At 36.6% G+C, this 15,361-nt stretch overlaps 3 protein-coding genes across 3 annotated transcripts; all 3 read right to left on the bottom strand.

Moving 5' to 3' along the window:
- Positions 1 to 749: 749 nt before the first annotated feature.
- Positions 750 to 4,521, bottom strand: LOC148089156 (uncharacterized). The gene is made up of 7 exons (XM_087803406.1): positions 4,378 to 4,521; positions 4,134 to 4,261; positions 3,521 to 3,619; positions 2,686 to 3,450; positions 1,783 to 1,925; positions 1,458 to 1,567; positions 750 to 1,280 (listed from the first exon to the last, which is right to left on the bottom strand). Exons 2-7 carry the CDS (start codon positions 4,237 to 4,239, stop codon positions 1,142 to 1,144), a joined length of 1,362 nt encoding a protein of 453 aa, XP_087659532.1. The 5' UTR covers positions 4,240 to 4,261; positions 4,378 to 4,521; the 3' UTR covers positions 750 to 1,141.
- A 926-nt stretch (positions 4,522 to 5,447) lies between these two features.
- On the bottom strand, positions 5,448 to 10,917 carry LOC148089155 (N-acetylaspartate synthetase-like). Its single transcript, XM_087803477.1, has 3 exons — positions 10,637 to 10,917; positions 7,860 to 8,024; positions 5,448 to 6,075 (listed from the first exon to the last, which is right to left on the bottom strand). The coding sequence occupies exons 1-3, from the start codon at positions 10,824 to 10,826 to the stop codon at positions 5,708 to 5,710; spliced, it is 723 nt and encodes a 240-aa protein (XP_087659603.1). The 5' UTR covers positions 10,827 to 10,917; the 3' UTR covers positions 5,448 to 5,707.
- A 2,067-nt stretch (positions 10,918 to 12,984) lies between these two features.
- On the bottom strand, positions 12,985 to 15,124 carry LOC148089154 (N-acetylaspartate synthetase-like). Its single transcript, XM_087803490.1, has 3 exons — positions 14,768 to 15,124; positions 14,078 to 14,242; positions 12,985 to 13,377 (listed from the first exon to the last, which is right to left on the bottom strand). Exons 1-3 carry the CDS (start codon positions 14,943 to 14,945, stop codon positions 13,007 to 13,009), a joined length of 714 nt encoding a protein of 237 aa, XP_087659616.1. The 5' UTR covers positions 14,946 to 15,124; the 3' UTR covers positions 12,985 to 13,006.
- Between the last annotated feature and the right edge of the window lie 237 nt (positions 15,125 to 15,361).

Genomic DNA, 15,361 nt, shown 5'->3' with positions numbered 1-15,361 from the left:
CTGTAGGTGGCGTACTCCGGGGTCAGCTGCTCAGATGCATGTCAGCCTCACTAGTCACATTGAGATGTAAGAGTTACATTAACGATTAATATTGATCATAAATTAACACACTGTAGTTGTAGTTACACTAGTGGATATTAAATTATTCACATTATTACAAACGTATTAATATGTTCTCATTTACCAAAATGATGATCTGTATTTATTAAGACAACATCGATCACTTTAAAATGAATATTTTAATCCGCTATTTTACGTTATTTAGAAAAAAATTAAATGAATTATGAGCTTTTTTTTTATAATATAACAAAGAAAATGATTCACGTCTGATGCTTCAAGTCAACAAAAGACACAAAGATTTTGGTGCTGCGCCATCTTCTGGATTTCAGTTTCTGGACATATTTAGTAGAAGATCTGCGAGCTTCTTAGTACATTAGGCCCCAGATACTAATTCACTTATTATCTAGAACTCAATATTCAGCCCTGCAGGTGGAAACTAAGGTTGCAGGCAATACTTGATTCACAAATACGGAAACATGTAAACTGTAAACTGCAATTTTTAATCTGCCACAATATTGAATTTAAATGAAGAACACTGAAGCTGATGTTTTTTTGTCAGCAATTTATTTGGTGAGATTAATTACATTAGATAACAATATAATTACTGTCTTTTATCTCTTAATCTTTTTCATTTCTTGACATCACCAGTTACAGTAGAGTTTAACTATGATTAAAAAAACAAAACAATATTAAAGTGAATTGGTTTGAGCTTTATATAGCAACGACATATTCTGTTTTGACTATTTTCTTCAACATTGAATTAAAAACCTCTTTAGTTAAATGTTTTACTCTTCATCAGAACTCAGGCTGTTAATGATCCACTTACATAACTCCTTGAAACACTTTCAATGTATTTTGTGTGGGTGACGGTTCGTTAGGTCAAGTTTTTCTGTCTTCTTTTAAGGAGGAATGGAAATTAAATGAGCTCCATTAGCTCGACAAGGGAAAAAAAACACACAATAATAGTATTAGTAATAATAATAATTGATAACTGGCAGAGATATCACAATCACAGAAACAAATACTTTACAGATTAATTGTGCTTTAAAAAAGTATGGATTCTACAATGGTTGCTTGGGATCTAGTTTTCACAGAGCCATTTCTGCTCCAGGTTACAGTTTTCATCATTCCATTCGCCGACTCCAGTACCATGGTGCCAGAATTCAGCGCAGTCCTGGTTCTTACCATTGTAGCTGTTGGGCTGACCACTGGCCCAGAACCTGCGTACACACATTTTAAGTCCATTTTAAGAGGTGATGACCAGATCAGTTGGCAGTCATTAAAGTAATTTCTTTTTTAAAAGACGCCCTCATTTAGATCCAATTCTATCCCCCTTTTTTAGAATTTGAACTACGTATAATGCTGTTATAAAATAAGAAATGTGTTGTCGCTCTTACGCTGTTGCCAGGCGTGTTCCGTCCACCCACTTCCAGTTGCCTTCGATTCCCTCGTCGCTCAGTCCGATCCAGACTTCGTTGTCTTTTGTAAACAAAGTGTTGACGAATTTCTGAAACAAACAAAATATATCAAATACTCCAGGCAAAAAACATAGCATTCAGATTTTTTCAAGTTTCAAGGTGTGATGACCAACTGAGCACAAGTGAAATATATTTTATCACTTTAATATCTATATTACCATGTATATTGCATTAAATGATTTTGAAAGGGCATGTTATGAATAAAATTCATTTTAAGTGAAGTTAAATATAGTCATATACTCACCATTTCATCCGAACTACTGATTATTGCCAAATCTGCGTTTTTGGATTTACAGTATTCTCTGCTGCTCTTCCACGTTTTATCGCCATTCGAAAGGTAATAACAATGGTTCTTGAACTTTTTCCAACCCACAGCACACGTCTTAGCTGTAACCAGAGAGAATCAATTAAAAACAACTTGTCAAGATCTGTTCCTACAAGAGCAGTTGAAAAAAAATGTGTAATTGAAACTGTTGTTACTGTTGTTTTGTTAATATCGAACGAAAACTTCAACACGTGTTCTACTGCGACTCAATTGTTTAACCCATATTCTTTCATTTAACATTTCTAGTATGACATGATTTCAATTCAAAGGAAGATTGTTTCATCGACAAGATGAAGTTATATTGCAAGAGTGAATTTTCCCGGTAAGTCGTAAGACAATTATCTATTTATTTTGACTTCAAGTTCATTTTCATGCATGTTCCTCAGTGAAAAGAGAACAAATATAATCTTGAATTGTCCTGAAAATTGTATTACTTTATTTTGTCGTTCACTAATGATCTAATGTGGAAAAGCAAAGAAAAAAACTGTTATGTTGTTTGTTAATGAATACTTCTGGTTGAAGTATTCATTAATTGAAAACAGTTTAACAGCATTTAATCAAATCACTAGAAGAATTTTGGGAAAGAAAAAAAAACATATTTTGACTTTAAATATTTTTTTTTTTTAAAGTAGCGGTAGTTGAGCTCTGAAAACTTTGATAATTCTAGTAGCCAGTTAGAGCCAGCCTGGCAAATTATTTCTATGTTCCTGAATCCCTATCTTTTATATAGTTTCTCCCAAACAACATAATGTGTGGTGCTATTTGCAAATGTTTGTTTTCTTGTGTCTCTTGGATATATTGAACTGATTGATATTTGGATACCTTGCATCAGCAGGTCCATCTCAGCCGTAAGGTTGTCTTTTGCCTCCCTCAGCTTATCTCGCTCCAGCGTCAAGTTCCTCAGGCTAATCTCCAGTTCCCTCTTCTCTTGAACCACTGAGTTGTACGAGGCTTCCAGCTCATCCCTTGCTTTCATTACAATGTCATAGCGAGCGGATAAGTTGCCTATATCGATCGTCGCGTTCCGATGACGCTTGGCGATCTCGTCCTTCTCACTGGCAGACGAGTTGTATTTGCCTTGCAAATGTTCAACATCCTTAACCAGGTCGTTGTAGCTCTTCTGTATTCCTTCTCTAGATCGAGTCATATTGTTCAGTTTGTTTTGTACGTTGTTTCGCTCTCTGGTTACTGAGTCAAAATCCACCTGCAAGTCATCTTTGCGTTTCAGTAGAGCGTCAAATTGTGTCTGAAGCATTTGTTTTGCAGAGGACACGGTGTTAAAGTCAGAATCTAACTTCTCTTTACCGGTTTTTAGCTGTTTAACCTCTGCGGTCAGTGCTGTGTTATTGTTCTGCAACTGACTCTCTCTCTGCTTTAACTGGCTTGCCTCACTAGTCAGTAAATTATTGTTGGTCCGTGTTTGTTCTAGTTTCTTAGACGCATAGTTCATGTTATTCTGCAACTCTCTGTTGAGGGTTTCCAGATCCTTCCGCTGGCTTTGCATCGACTTCAGGTTTGCTTGTAGCTTTTCTTTGTCTTCAGTCATGGCTTTTACTTTCTTCTCATGGTTTTGTCCAACTTTACTATCTTAATGAAGAGAAATGACATCAGTTGTTAACGCGCTAATTGCTGAATCAAATGAAGAAGAAGAACTTACAGTGGACGCTCTGGCCTATGATCCCGGCCAGAAGAAGAAGGCAGAGGACGCCGAAGCAAACCGCAGCCAGCCTGACAGGACTGTTTCGCAAGGCGAAAACTTCAAGTGGGAAAAAGAAAGAGAAAATAATGGTGTGATCACAGGAACTGTTGGTTTTGTTATTTATTGTCCTCCAAGCAAATCTGTGCATGTTCATACTTGCATGTAATAAAACAATAAATACAATATAATAACCCTTTATAAATTGATTAGTTAGGCCATTTTTGGCCAAGTCTTCTTCTTCTTCATTATTATAATTATTATTATTATTAAACCTTTTCATATCACTTAAATAAGGGGGAGTTGACATGACTTGTTATGATTTGTCTTGTTCAAAAATCATGGAACAATTTTGCTCATCTCAAGATCATTTCAATGTATCTATCGGATTGAGATGCCAGAAATCATTAATCTGATAGTAAACATTTTACATGTAAGACATTTTGTCTTTTATCTTTTTTTTTGTTATTATTATTAAGTTTATTACACAAATACTTTTATTGTATATATGTTAATGGAGATATTTGCCACCTGGGGCACTACCTCAGGTAGCAAGAAAATGCATCACTTTTACCTGAGTATCGTAGTTTACTGCCGTCGAAAGAAAGCCGACTGTATCCTATTTTACTGTCCTCGAGGTCCATCTTTGTCACCGTCGAGGCCTGGTACTCCACAGTCATCTTTGCTCCCGCCAGTGCAACCCTGATTTGGAGATAAAGACAGTTTTCTCTCCCAACATCAAACCATTTCACTTAATAATTAAAGTTAGCTATTATCCTTGCATGTGTGAGATGAGTCCAGTGTACAGATTTTCTTACCTTCTGGTAATGAGGTGACCACTGAGCCCCCCGTGGTCGGCTCTTCGTTAAAGTCTTGCTGCAAGTCTTAGACCGAAAGTCAAACTTCCTCCTGAAAAAGCTGCGTGAGCGCTTTTTGACAGTGAAGCAAGGATGAAGGCGTGTGTGTTGGTTTAGGTGTGTGTTTGTCTGTGCAACATGCATGCACATTTAAGATGTAAGAGTTATCTCTTTTAAAAGTCGGAAAGGAAATCAGAATTTTATTCACTATTTAGTGATTACAAATGCAAACTAATTAAAACATAATTTTGTGTTATCGCCTTTGTGTGCGCTGCGACATGCTGGTTTCCTTTCCAGGGTGTCCCCGCCTCTCACCCATAGAAACTGGGATAGGCTCCAGCACCCCCGGCAACAATAAAAGATTAAATGAATACATTTGTTAGCTGATTCATTTTTTTTACATTTGTGAGTTAGTTATACAGGACTAGGCAAAAATGACCTGAGGTTGTCTACATATAACTAAATAAAATTTAAGAAACATTTCTGTCAAATTCTATGACATTTAGTTCTTTTGAATTTCATCATTAATAATATACTTGATATTTAAATAAATAAATAAAAGGTTTATAGAAAGATAAAACTGATTGAGGACAGTGATATTGCAGCAAAAAAAAAGAAATCATGCAATAGGTAGAAATGAGCAGCTTAGTCGAATTCTAAACTATAGTAATTTATATTTTGACAAACACTTGAATCTATCTTACTTAGAAACTCTTGAAAAATGAAATAGAAGGTGATGGAAGTGTTGGGGAAGTATTTCAACACAACCTGCATCTGAAATATGAGGAAGAAGTTAAAAAAAAAACTGCTGCATGTGCAAATTTTATGGACAATTGGGAAATCAGGTGACAGGGAACAGCTTGAATAGACAAATCATCTTTTTTTTGTGATTACAAAATAGAAACCTTCTGCTTCTCTAAGAAATTGTTGTTAAAGTTCTGTTAATAATTAAGAAGAAATTGTCCTTTCTTTTTTTGCATCATGTATTTGTGTTTGCCCTTTCAACAAATATAAAAAGAATGCAATAGAGACTGATTTGTTGAAACAATTTTTAATTTTTTGATCCCAAAAATGAATGTTACATGCATCCCTTTTGACAGTCAACGGAGAGTATAGGATGGCTGGAGCAGTATTTTGAGCGAAAGACTACTTTTATCACTGTCTTTCTGTTGGAAAATTGCTGATTCAGCAAATGAAACAATAAGTATATATTGTTTGTTAAGCGAAAAAAAAAAAAAAGTTCTCATCCAAGACAAGCATTTACAAGTTGGTTTCAGCTCATGATCCAGAATCAACCTTTAATCTCCAGTCTGTATCGGTGTTGTCGCATCCTGAAGAAGACTCTGAAGAAGAGGTTGTGGTGTATGGTACCCGGAAACGTATAGCCGTTTATGGTCCCTATCTTGCGAAAACTGAGTCTCTCATAAAGGCGATGGGCTGATTCGTAGTACGCAGTGGTGCCTAACTTCACACAAGAAAAATTCTCGGCAGCAGCATACTCAATGACCTTCCTGCCTAGAGCCTTGCCGAGCCCGCACTTGCGACAGTTGGTGTCCACTGACATCCGTAGGAGCTCCAGAGATCCGGTGGTCCTGTCGCCGATGGCTGCTACGAGTCCAACCACCTTACCTTCTTTCTCTGCCACCCAAAGACAGCGGTCTGACCACAGGGACAAGAACACGAGAGACATAATTAAGAAATGATTCGAAAGAATAAACACATATCTTTTTTCTTCTTACCAAAATAACAGCTTTTCTTATCTTGATTGATAATCATGTTGGTCTAACTGACGATCAACACTAGAATATTAGCTCATTAAAGGAGTAACAAAATATTTTGAAACAGACATTTCAGTTCACACTTACTCAAAGCATATAAAGGGCAGCTGTTAAATGTTTGCTCTACTGTTTTCAGTCCATGTTGGTTGAACTACTTAAGGTAAGTGGATAACAATCTACACCTGGAGGGTATTTATTTCTCAGTGGGTCCATCAGAAATGTAGACCTATGTCTCCACTTAAAGACATTTTTGAATTTAGATGGAAGATAAAACTGTAAAACTAGGGAGATGCAAATACTTTTTTCAAAATTTTAACTTCTTTATATACTACTATAGACTTAAGTATTTTTGTGTTTGTAACTTCGGCTAAATTTAAAACTGATGGATTTGAATTTAATCCAAACATTTGACACACCTCCTTTACTTAAGAAGTTCACAATACACACACACTACAAGTAACGCCCAGGATTTTTTGGCAGTATTTTAAAATGGCCACATTGGTTGTTATTATAGCAACAGCTATAATTTTACAAGATTTTTTTTTCTTCAAATAATTCACTCACAATTCTTATGACATGCCTGGAGCCACAAACTATTAAAGTACAAGATTGCAACATAGTGTAGTGTTGACAATGACTGATGTGCATTTTCCATGATACCAGAAACCTACAAAAACGTTACTTAAAAATCTCAGCCAGGTTTGATGATTCTGTCTTGCCAGGTGGACCAAAGGCTCCAATTGACCAGCAGTTCATCTTACCTTCGTAGTTGTAGCCTTAAGTCATGCTTCCCCTAACAACTGCTGATTTCCTGGAAAGGATGACAAGAGATTTTTTTTCACAATCCTCAGCAGTGTTGCTCACCATGGGACTAAGTTAGATGTGAGGCACTGTAGTACACTTAATTCTGGGCCAGTGATAGAAGAGGATATAGATACAATGGAGGGGTACAGTCTTGCTGATGGGCAGCATTGCAACACGTAGACACCAGAGATCATTGAAGGAATGCTATAATACAAGTTTACTTGGTGAAACCTGATACCGTAAGACTCCTCTAAGAATGGTACCTAAATACCAGAAATGTTTGTCCTGGGCCACTCACCCTATGGCTCTCAGAGACAGTTGCCACAGTATTAGCTGTTTTTTCCTGCTTTTTCAATGCCAATAAGAATCCCTTGTAGTAAATCAAAACCAGTGCAGGCCACCATCAACACAGCGAGAGGCCATCAAGAAGAAAAGAAGTGCAAGAACTGTAGATCCAGCTAAAGGTAAAACAAGAAAGACAAGGTTGCAAATAGAAAGCTTGGTTTTATCCAAGCAAAAAATAATATTTGTTAATGAAATACCCGGAGACATCAAATAAGTACAGAAAAAAACCAAGGCTTTATGTTAAGGTTCTACAATATATTCTTCTATGGCAAGAGAGAGATTAGAATTTGTCTTTCGTTAAACTTCACATCAGAGGTTTGGATTGGGGATTAAAGAGAAAAAGTAAAGCCTAAGCAGAAAGAGTCTGATTAACCCTTTGATTTGTCATTGGTTGAGCTCATCGGGTGGTCGCCCTCAATTTAAAGATAGACAGTTCCTGCTTGTGGTTATTTTCAGTGGTTGTTATATCATCGCATTATTATAATGAGTACTGGTTTATAGTATTTAAATACAAACCTGGGGTGTTTATGTAGCTCTCCTCAATGTCTCTCAAGTCTGTGGACATCATGTACTGCAGGAAGTCGTGGATCACCAGCCGGCTGCAATAGTAGCGAGCACAGAGCACCAGGGCAGGCACCAACACCAACATCCACCAAGACTTGGTGACCATGAAGCCGACAGCTGTCAATAGAAAAAAAATGAGGCCCAGTTAGGGTTTTTGACAAGGAAATAGAAATACCTGGTTGACAACTCCAATATCTTAAGAACTGTAGTAGGTTGTGTCTACTTGTTCGAACCATGATTGGTTAAAGAGTCATTGATTTCTTTAAGCTTCATCATATCAAAAATATCTTTCCAAGACTATTTTTGAAATATATTTTTATGTTTTATAACATTTAGTTCAGTTGTTTTTCCTGTGTTCTTTATCTGCATCTAAATGTATTTTCTTTAGATCAGGTTTTTCCATCTTCTCATACTGTATGCAATCTTTGCTCACAGTATTTACATTCTTATTGTGACACTTTTGAAAGTCTGTCAGTATGTTAACAGCTAAAAAAAAAGGTAAGAAAGGAATAGGATAGAACACATGTTAACTAATTGCAGCTTTAAAATATTGAGTCTTGCTTTTCTGCTACAATAATTGCAACATGTTTATGTCTATGCATTTTTTAATTTACCATATTTAAGTGGCAGATTGCTGAAGTCATCCTCTTCACTGAATAACTTATATAGCCCGTCTGTGATAGCAGCCCAGTTTAGATGTGGAAGTGTGAGTTCCAAGATAGGACGTGTGGGTCTGTATGAAGACGTCAGGAGCATCTCAGATAGATGCAAGGGTGAAGCAGTAGATGCAGACCGTATGACAGGGGTCGGAATTTGCTTTTGTGAAAGTGAAAGAAGTAGAGATGTGAGACTACAGCTAATGAGATGATGAGTAAAAATATTTGGATAGAGTCATTTGAAGTCATGGGCAGAGATCAAGCGAGGAGAAGAAGTGAGTGCAGTCAGGGTGGAAACTCGGTCTGTGGCAGTGACAAAACCAGAGTTCACTGAAACACATTGGAACAAGGAAAATGATGTATTAAATGATGAGAACCCAAAAGATGGCACTCTTTGCTGTATATTTTATTGCCTTTGACTGCTACTTTTGGTTGGTACTTTTAGGTCACTGTTTCATGAAAGTAATCAAAGACATATATATTTTTATTTTGCTTTTTTACTCTTGTAAATTCAGCATCTGCAATGTAAAGTAAACACAATTTGGATATTTATTTATATATTCACATTTCCTTTGAATGTACTGAAGCAATTACATGAATAGATCATATCCTACAATAAAATAATACAAATATAGACAAGTTCAAAAATAGTTTTGATATAACAATTAAATTGAGTATATGGAAGTTACATTTACACACAATTAAAGGAACAATATTTTATTTGATCTTTAAAAGAAAGTTAGAGCGACAATATTACTGAAAGAGGTTTATTTTGAAAGGATTTGAGTCAGAAAAAAAAACAGTTGTCCACTCTGCTGTTTTTTTTACACTCTGAAACCCTCACCTCACATTTTTTCTGTAAAGACAAAAAAATGTGTTTACTGTGTACCACATGGCCATCTTGAATTAGTCCCAGCACGTCCTGATATGAATGGCTCGAGGCAGCCCTGTAATTAGAGCTGTCAGACCACAAACGAAACAGTACACTGGTGTTAGCCTACGTGAGAATCTGCCATTGATCTGGCTTCGACTTTTTACTCTCGATGGGAATTTGGCAAATAGCGCAATACCATCAACATCATTGGGGAAAAAAGGGTTTTCGCAAGTGCACTGCCTTAGAGGCAAACACATCATACTTTATCATAAAGGTAAGGGCCTGGAGATTCCCATCAACAGGACCTGCCCTTGCCTGAAGGCATATGAATAGTCAAGTATGTTCGCAAGATCTAACAGCTTGTGAAATGTTCACAATTATTAAACTGGTTCTTTGTGCTAAGAGGACATGTGTCAACATAATTGACAATGGAAGATTGTCTTAGTCACGTACAGTAAGTGAAATGTTGAGTAGAGATCCCTTAACACCACACATTCCTGTAAAACCCTAAAATGCCCTTGACTATATCTTCCCGATATATCTTAACTTTATTGTCTATATTATTTCCCCAAGAGAAACCACAATGTCATGATCAAACCGTGATAACCCATAAAAAAGTCCTTGTGGATTCTTGCAAAGCGTTTTTATTGGAGAACAGTGAAATATGTTTTGTCACGCATACCGTTGCGTCAAGTTGATCACTAGAGTCAGGTGCGAATATAAAACCAGAAATTTAATATGTAGGTATCGACTTTGTTCTCTTAGATTCTGAGCCCGGCTTTTACCAGATAAAAAAACAGTTAATTAATAAATCATTATATTTACGTTATTGGTGACAATGGGTCGTTGGAGCCCATCCCAGTAAGTGTCCGAGGGGATTCTAAACAAACCAGTTGAACATACGAACTAATCAACCTTTAAGAGTTGCCACGAGTTGCCAAAATACAGTAAATGGTTAGACACGGAAATATATTGTTATTTGTACGTCACAACTCGTTTGATCTCAAGTATTAATATAATAATTACATCGACAAAATGCCCAAGAAATGTTCTTCATCCATTCTCTTGGTGTTTATGGTTTTGTGCCAACATAGGATCTTGTTACATTACTACACATATTCATCAAAAAACACACACAACTGTCAAACTAATAAACAAAAGATACAGCAAGAATGAAACATTTTATTTTGATCACTTGCCTGTGAAGAGAGTATAGAGGAGTAGACACTCTGGATGATATTTCAAGCCTCTGAATGCCGTGTCCACCACCAGATCCAGTATCCCCTCAGTGTAGATCTGTATCACGGGCTGCCGATCCTCACGTTTATACTCTCGCAGCAGTAGGGAACCATGCCCCCCTTGTCCATTCTGCTCTTTTTTAGTAGACATGATGGTTGGTGTTGGCGATGTGTCAATCTTCTCAGGGGTTCAAAGCTCACACCACTTCTCTCCAGGATGAGTTCAAGAATGATCCTCTGGGGCGTAGTCTCTTCTTCTAGTCCCTTCTGTCACCAATTACCTGCCTCACACTTCCTGGGACTCGTGGTTGTCGGACTGGTCCGTCAAGAAAAAAAAAAACCCTGCAGCAATACCTGCCAAGTTTGCACAGGTTGAACGTATATTGCCGTTTCTACCTCTGGGTTTTAAAATTGTCAAGGTGAATTTTCGCTTTGAAAAGTCTGTCCAGGTTGAATTCAAGACAAGTTACGCCCAATACATGTTTGTACAGCAACCACATATATAAGAGATCCCAATGAAATTAAATGTGTAATAATGTTATTCCTATGTCAATTTTTATTAGGCATTACATTTGGAACAAATATATCTTTAGCTGAGCTTCTCACATGTGTTGTGTGTGACCTGAAGGCAAAATAATATCACTAAAAAGCTAATAGCTATTATCATAATGTCAAATCACAGCAATATCAGAGAAGTATTTGGAAACTTTATCAGAGGAATTTGGTACCCCGCCACATCCACACTCCACTTATGTCATAATCGCTCAAGGCTTTTTGTGGAAGTACATGTGCTGTTATATAAGGTTACAGCCCTGACAGAAAGGTAACAATTTTGAGTTAAAGTTTGTGTTACCTTAATGTAAGTGTAATGTAATGTAACAAACATAAACAAATGTCACCAGTGATAACCTAAAAACACAACAGACCTAATGATTTTATAAAATTAAACTATTCCAGGTGGGATTTTTATGTAGTTGTTTAATTAATGTTATTTTCACCACTCATATAAAATAAAATAAATTAAGAATGCAAAGAAATGTGTGTTTTTTTTAAGTGTAGATAACAAAAATCAAGAGTTCAACATATATATTAAGCCTGGGACCTGGACCTCACACCAACCATTGAGCTATTATCATTGGTCCATTAGATTCCTGACTGACAGAACAAAGATTTGGCATGAGAAAAAGGGAATTACCAGGGTTTTTTTTTTTTTTAATTCTTTGGTTGTGATCAACATCACAACATCCTCTGCACACACAGGAAAGGAACTTGATATTTTACTTCATCTCTCATCATTGTTTGTGAAAGGATTAAGAAGAGCAGGTAGAACAGTATACTTTAAATACCACGAGCAACATGACATTCTTCTGAACTGATTCATGCATAAGACGTTACATAAGAATGGGAATTTTAGAAAATAAAGAGCTTAATTGATAAAACTAAAGTTAAAAGTGTGTGTGTGTATGTGCTGATGTGTGTGTGTGTGTGTGTGTGTTATATACAGAATATATATATATATATATATATATATATATATATATATATTCTGTATATATATATTAACTAGGCATTAATGAGGTCATTGGCTGATGAGGCTTCCTAACTCAGTGTTCTATTATTTTTATTCCACTAGATGGCGCTCTCTCCTCAAAAATGATTTGCTTTGCTTTGAAGCACCCAGTGTCTGGGTTGAGAGGAATTAGGTATCTGATTGTTTGGACCCACTCCAGAAAGACTGTGAAGCATGTGTTCAAGTAAACAGAGAAAGATTTCTTAAGTAGCTCCTGGCTTACTTAATGTCGTCTCTGGGTCAAGGTCAATGACCTCACTGGATTCCAGTAATACATAAGCAGTGGTGGAGGTCGTTCACCTTGACCCAAAGGCAACATAAGAGATACTGGTTACGCATTTTTATTTTCGGACCACCGGGTCAACTTGACCCAGAATATTTATACTGAAATGGATCTTGACTTAATTTAAGTTAAGGACTTGAATTGCCAGGCGTGCAATAATAGGACAACAAAAAAGCGATTGAGATTAGAGACAGGAAGACAGAAGCCAAAATAATGAGCCAAAGTTGGCTGGGGAGTAATAATGCTAAAACACATCTGGATTGGAATACAGTGCATATACGTCCTGTGAACTCCTGCCTCCTGTTGAGAGCAGCCTCTGTCAAAATAATTGGTTGGTTCCTTTATACCAAATCCCCACAAGACCCACCGTGGAAGATCAGAGGAAAACCAGGAGGAGGAAAACGACAAGGATATACATTGACGAGTAAAGAACAAGTAGTGAAAGAGTTGTCTGGATAAGGTTCAGTTTGTATTTATTTTAGTTAAGATTTTTTAAATCTAGCTTGTAGTGATGATGTCGGACCCTATAAAAAATCTTATGCAGTAATGAGGGCGTTGTTCCAGGTGTGTTGTAGCCATTTGTGGTCCCGACCAGTTTGAAGCCCAGTCGCAGGTAGAGGCGATGGGCGGCAGGAGAGTAAGCGGTCGTACCCAACTTGGCGATGGAGTAGTTCTGATCTACGCCAAACTGAAGAAGTTTCTTGCCCAGCGCAACGCCAATCCCACACTTTCGAATCCTCCTGTCCACTGACATCCGTTGGAGCTCCACAGTTTTAGTGGTCTCGTCGCAGAGCGCTGCTACTAATCCCACCACCTTCCCATCCAGCTCGGCCACCCACAGACAACGAACTGGAACGAAAAGGATAAGCATGTGATAGTCAAAAACAGCATGAATATTGACCTAATATTAATATAAAGTTTCCCCTATATTGTATTGAAAGAAACTTACAATATTACCCAACAGATCAAATAATGATGAAGATCTAGAATTTAGAATACTCAGCTTACAGTATAAATACATTATAGCAAGTCTTTTAAACTGAGTCTAATGAAAGTACATGGTGGGCGAGACTAATTCTCCCACCTCACCAAGTTATGGTGCACACGCAAACATACACAAACTGTCACATATCATCTAATGTATTAAACATATTGTTCAAATGAGATTTAATTGGAGGTATTTGAATTGCCATGGGGGACTTCATTTCCAATATATTATGGGTTAAAAAACAACAACAAAAAACAAACATTTGGTGAATATATACAAATTCTGTCTCATATGTAGGTTCAGGGGGCTTTGAATTGTTGTTGAATTTATACATTTCCAGTTAATTCTAAATTCTTTAAATTATGTTGTCCTTGGAGATAATTATTTTTGTGTAGTTGCCTTTTAAAAAAAACTACTTTTGTGTTGTCCAACCTATATTGATTAATAGAATAATAGATAATCATGAACAAACTTAACAGATGAGATAGTTTTTCCATCTGCAATTATACATCAGGTTTGCACCAACGATTTATTTGTTCTTAGCTATGATGTGAGACCAACCTGGAGAATTAGTGTAGTACTCCTCAATGTCCTTAAAGTCTGTGGAGAGAACTTCCTTCAGGTAGCCTTGAATCACCAGTCGGCTGTAGTAGTAGCGGGCACAAAGCACAGAAGCAGGTATGATAGCTAACATCCACCATGACTGGGTGAGCAGGAGGCACACAACTGTGAAGAAGAAATATACAAAAATAAAAATAGGTAGTTACTTTAAAAAAAAAAAAAAAGGGCTCAATATATTATTACTTCGACTTAAGATTTTAGCATTTTTAGTATTTCTTTTCATTGAGGCAGCAGAATTGTTTTCAACTCAGTGTTTACAAGAATTAATCAGTTCATCATCTGTCAACAGCTTTTCTTGTGACGCGTTACAAGTAAATATTTCCCTGCATTGTCTGCAATTGTACGTGATCTGTTTCTGCTTCTGTGCTCACCTTCTGCTAATAAGCTAAACATGATTTGAAGGCTTAAAAAAAAGAGAAAAAAAAACACAACATGGGTGAAAAATGCAATTTTTAAGTTATTTTTTTAAAAACAAATTTGTGCTGAAAGATATCATCTTCATATATATATATATATATATATATATATATATACACACTTTTTCTTTTTAAGGATTTGTAGTAGAATATATATAATATAATATAATCACGCGTGAACACAAAAAACAAAACTTTATTATCCATCACTTGCCTGTAATAAGGAAGTAGAGCAAGAGGCTCTCTGGATGATGCTTCAGTCCTCTGAATGCTGTGTCCACCACCATCTCCATGAAACCATCAGTGTATATTGGTAACAAATACTGCCAGTCTCGTGGTTCATACTCCCGAACCAGCAAAGATCCCCTTGGCTGCTCAGTGGTGACAGACATCTTGGCTGGTTCTGCAGAACCTCCGAAGTCCTGCAATAGTGTAGTGTCAGTCTGTGGTTTTTAACCAGAAGGGAGGGGTACTAAAAACAGGTGATCCTTTTCCCTGTGAAAGAATGCTATTCGTCAGCACATCTACATGTAAAATTCTGGACTAGTGTCTTTCATGTTTCAACATGACATTTGGTATCCAGTATTTCCTTGACTTTCTGATCATCACACTTTTTTCTCAAAATAATTTTCTAAATTATCTTGTAAGAGCAAAATCTACAGAGCAAGCTGTGAAAAATACTAGCTACTGAAAAAAAAATATAAAGTTTTATTAGCCAACCATCATCCACAACTACTCCTGCTGCCGAAAGATATGACAAGTGCAGCTAAATGTGGACAAACCTGAAATTCTGGTTATCGCACCTGAT

The sequence above is a fragment of the Callionymus lyra genome, chromosome 1, assembly GCF_982586985.1.
Source record: "Callionymus lyra chromosome 1, fCalLyr1.hap1.1, whole genome shotgun sequence".
Lineage (NCBI taxonomy): Eukaryota > Metazoa > Chordata > Actinopteri > Syngnathiformes > Callionymidae > Callionymus > Callionymus lyra.
The sequence above is the reverse complement of the archived record's forward strand: the minus strand, read 5'-3'. Positions and strand labels throughout refer to the sequence as shown.

Coding starts and splice junctions, on each gene's coding strand:
- LOC148089156 (XM_087803406.1), bottom strand. CDS start 4,239: ATGACTGTGGAGTACCAGGCCTCGACGGTGACAAAGATGGACCTCGAG. Junction 3,451..3,520: donor CATAGGCCAGAGCGTCCACT/GTAAGTTCTTCT, acceptor CTCTTCATTAAG/ATAGTAAAGTTGGACAAAAC. Junction 1,568..1,782: donor TCAGTAGTTCGGATGAAATG/GTGAGTATATGA, acceptor TGTTTGTTTCAG/AAATTCGTCAACACTTTGTT.
- LOC148089155 (XM_087803477.1), bottom strand. CDS start 10,826: ATGTCTACTAAAAAAGAGCAGAATGGACAAGGGGGGCATGGTTCCCTA. Junction 8,025..10,636: donor CCTCTATACTCTCTTCACAG/GCAAGTGATCAA, acceptor TTCTATTGACAG/CTGTCGGCTTCATGGTCACC. Junction 6,076..7,859: donor GAGCTACATAAACACCCCAG/GTTTGTATTTAA, acceptor CCCTGTGGTCAG/ACCGCTGTCTTTGGGTGGCA.
- LOC148089154 (XM_087803490.1), bottom strand. CDS start 14,945: ATGTCTGTCACCACTGAGCAGCCAAGGGGATCTTTGCTGGTTCGGGAG. Junction 14,243..14,767: donor GCTCTACTTCCTTATTACAG/GCAAGTGATGGA, acceptor TCTTCTTCACAG/TTGTGTGCCTCCTGCTCACC. Junction 13,378..14,077: donor GTACTACACTAATTCTCCAG/GTTGGTCTCACA, acceptor TTTTCGTTCCAG/TTCGTTGTCTGTGGGTGGCC.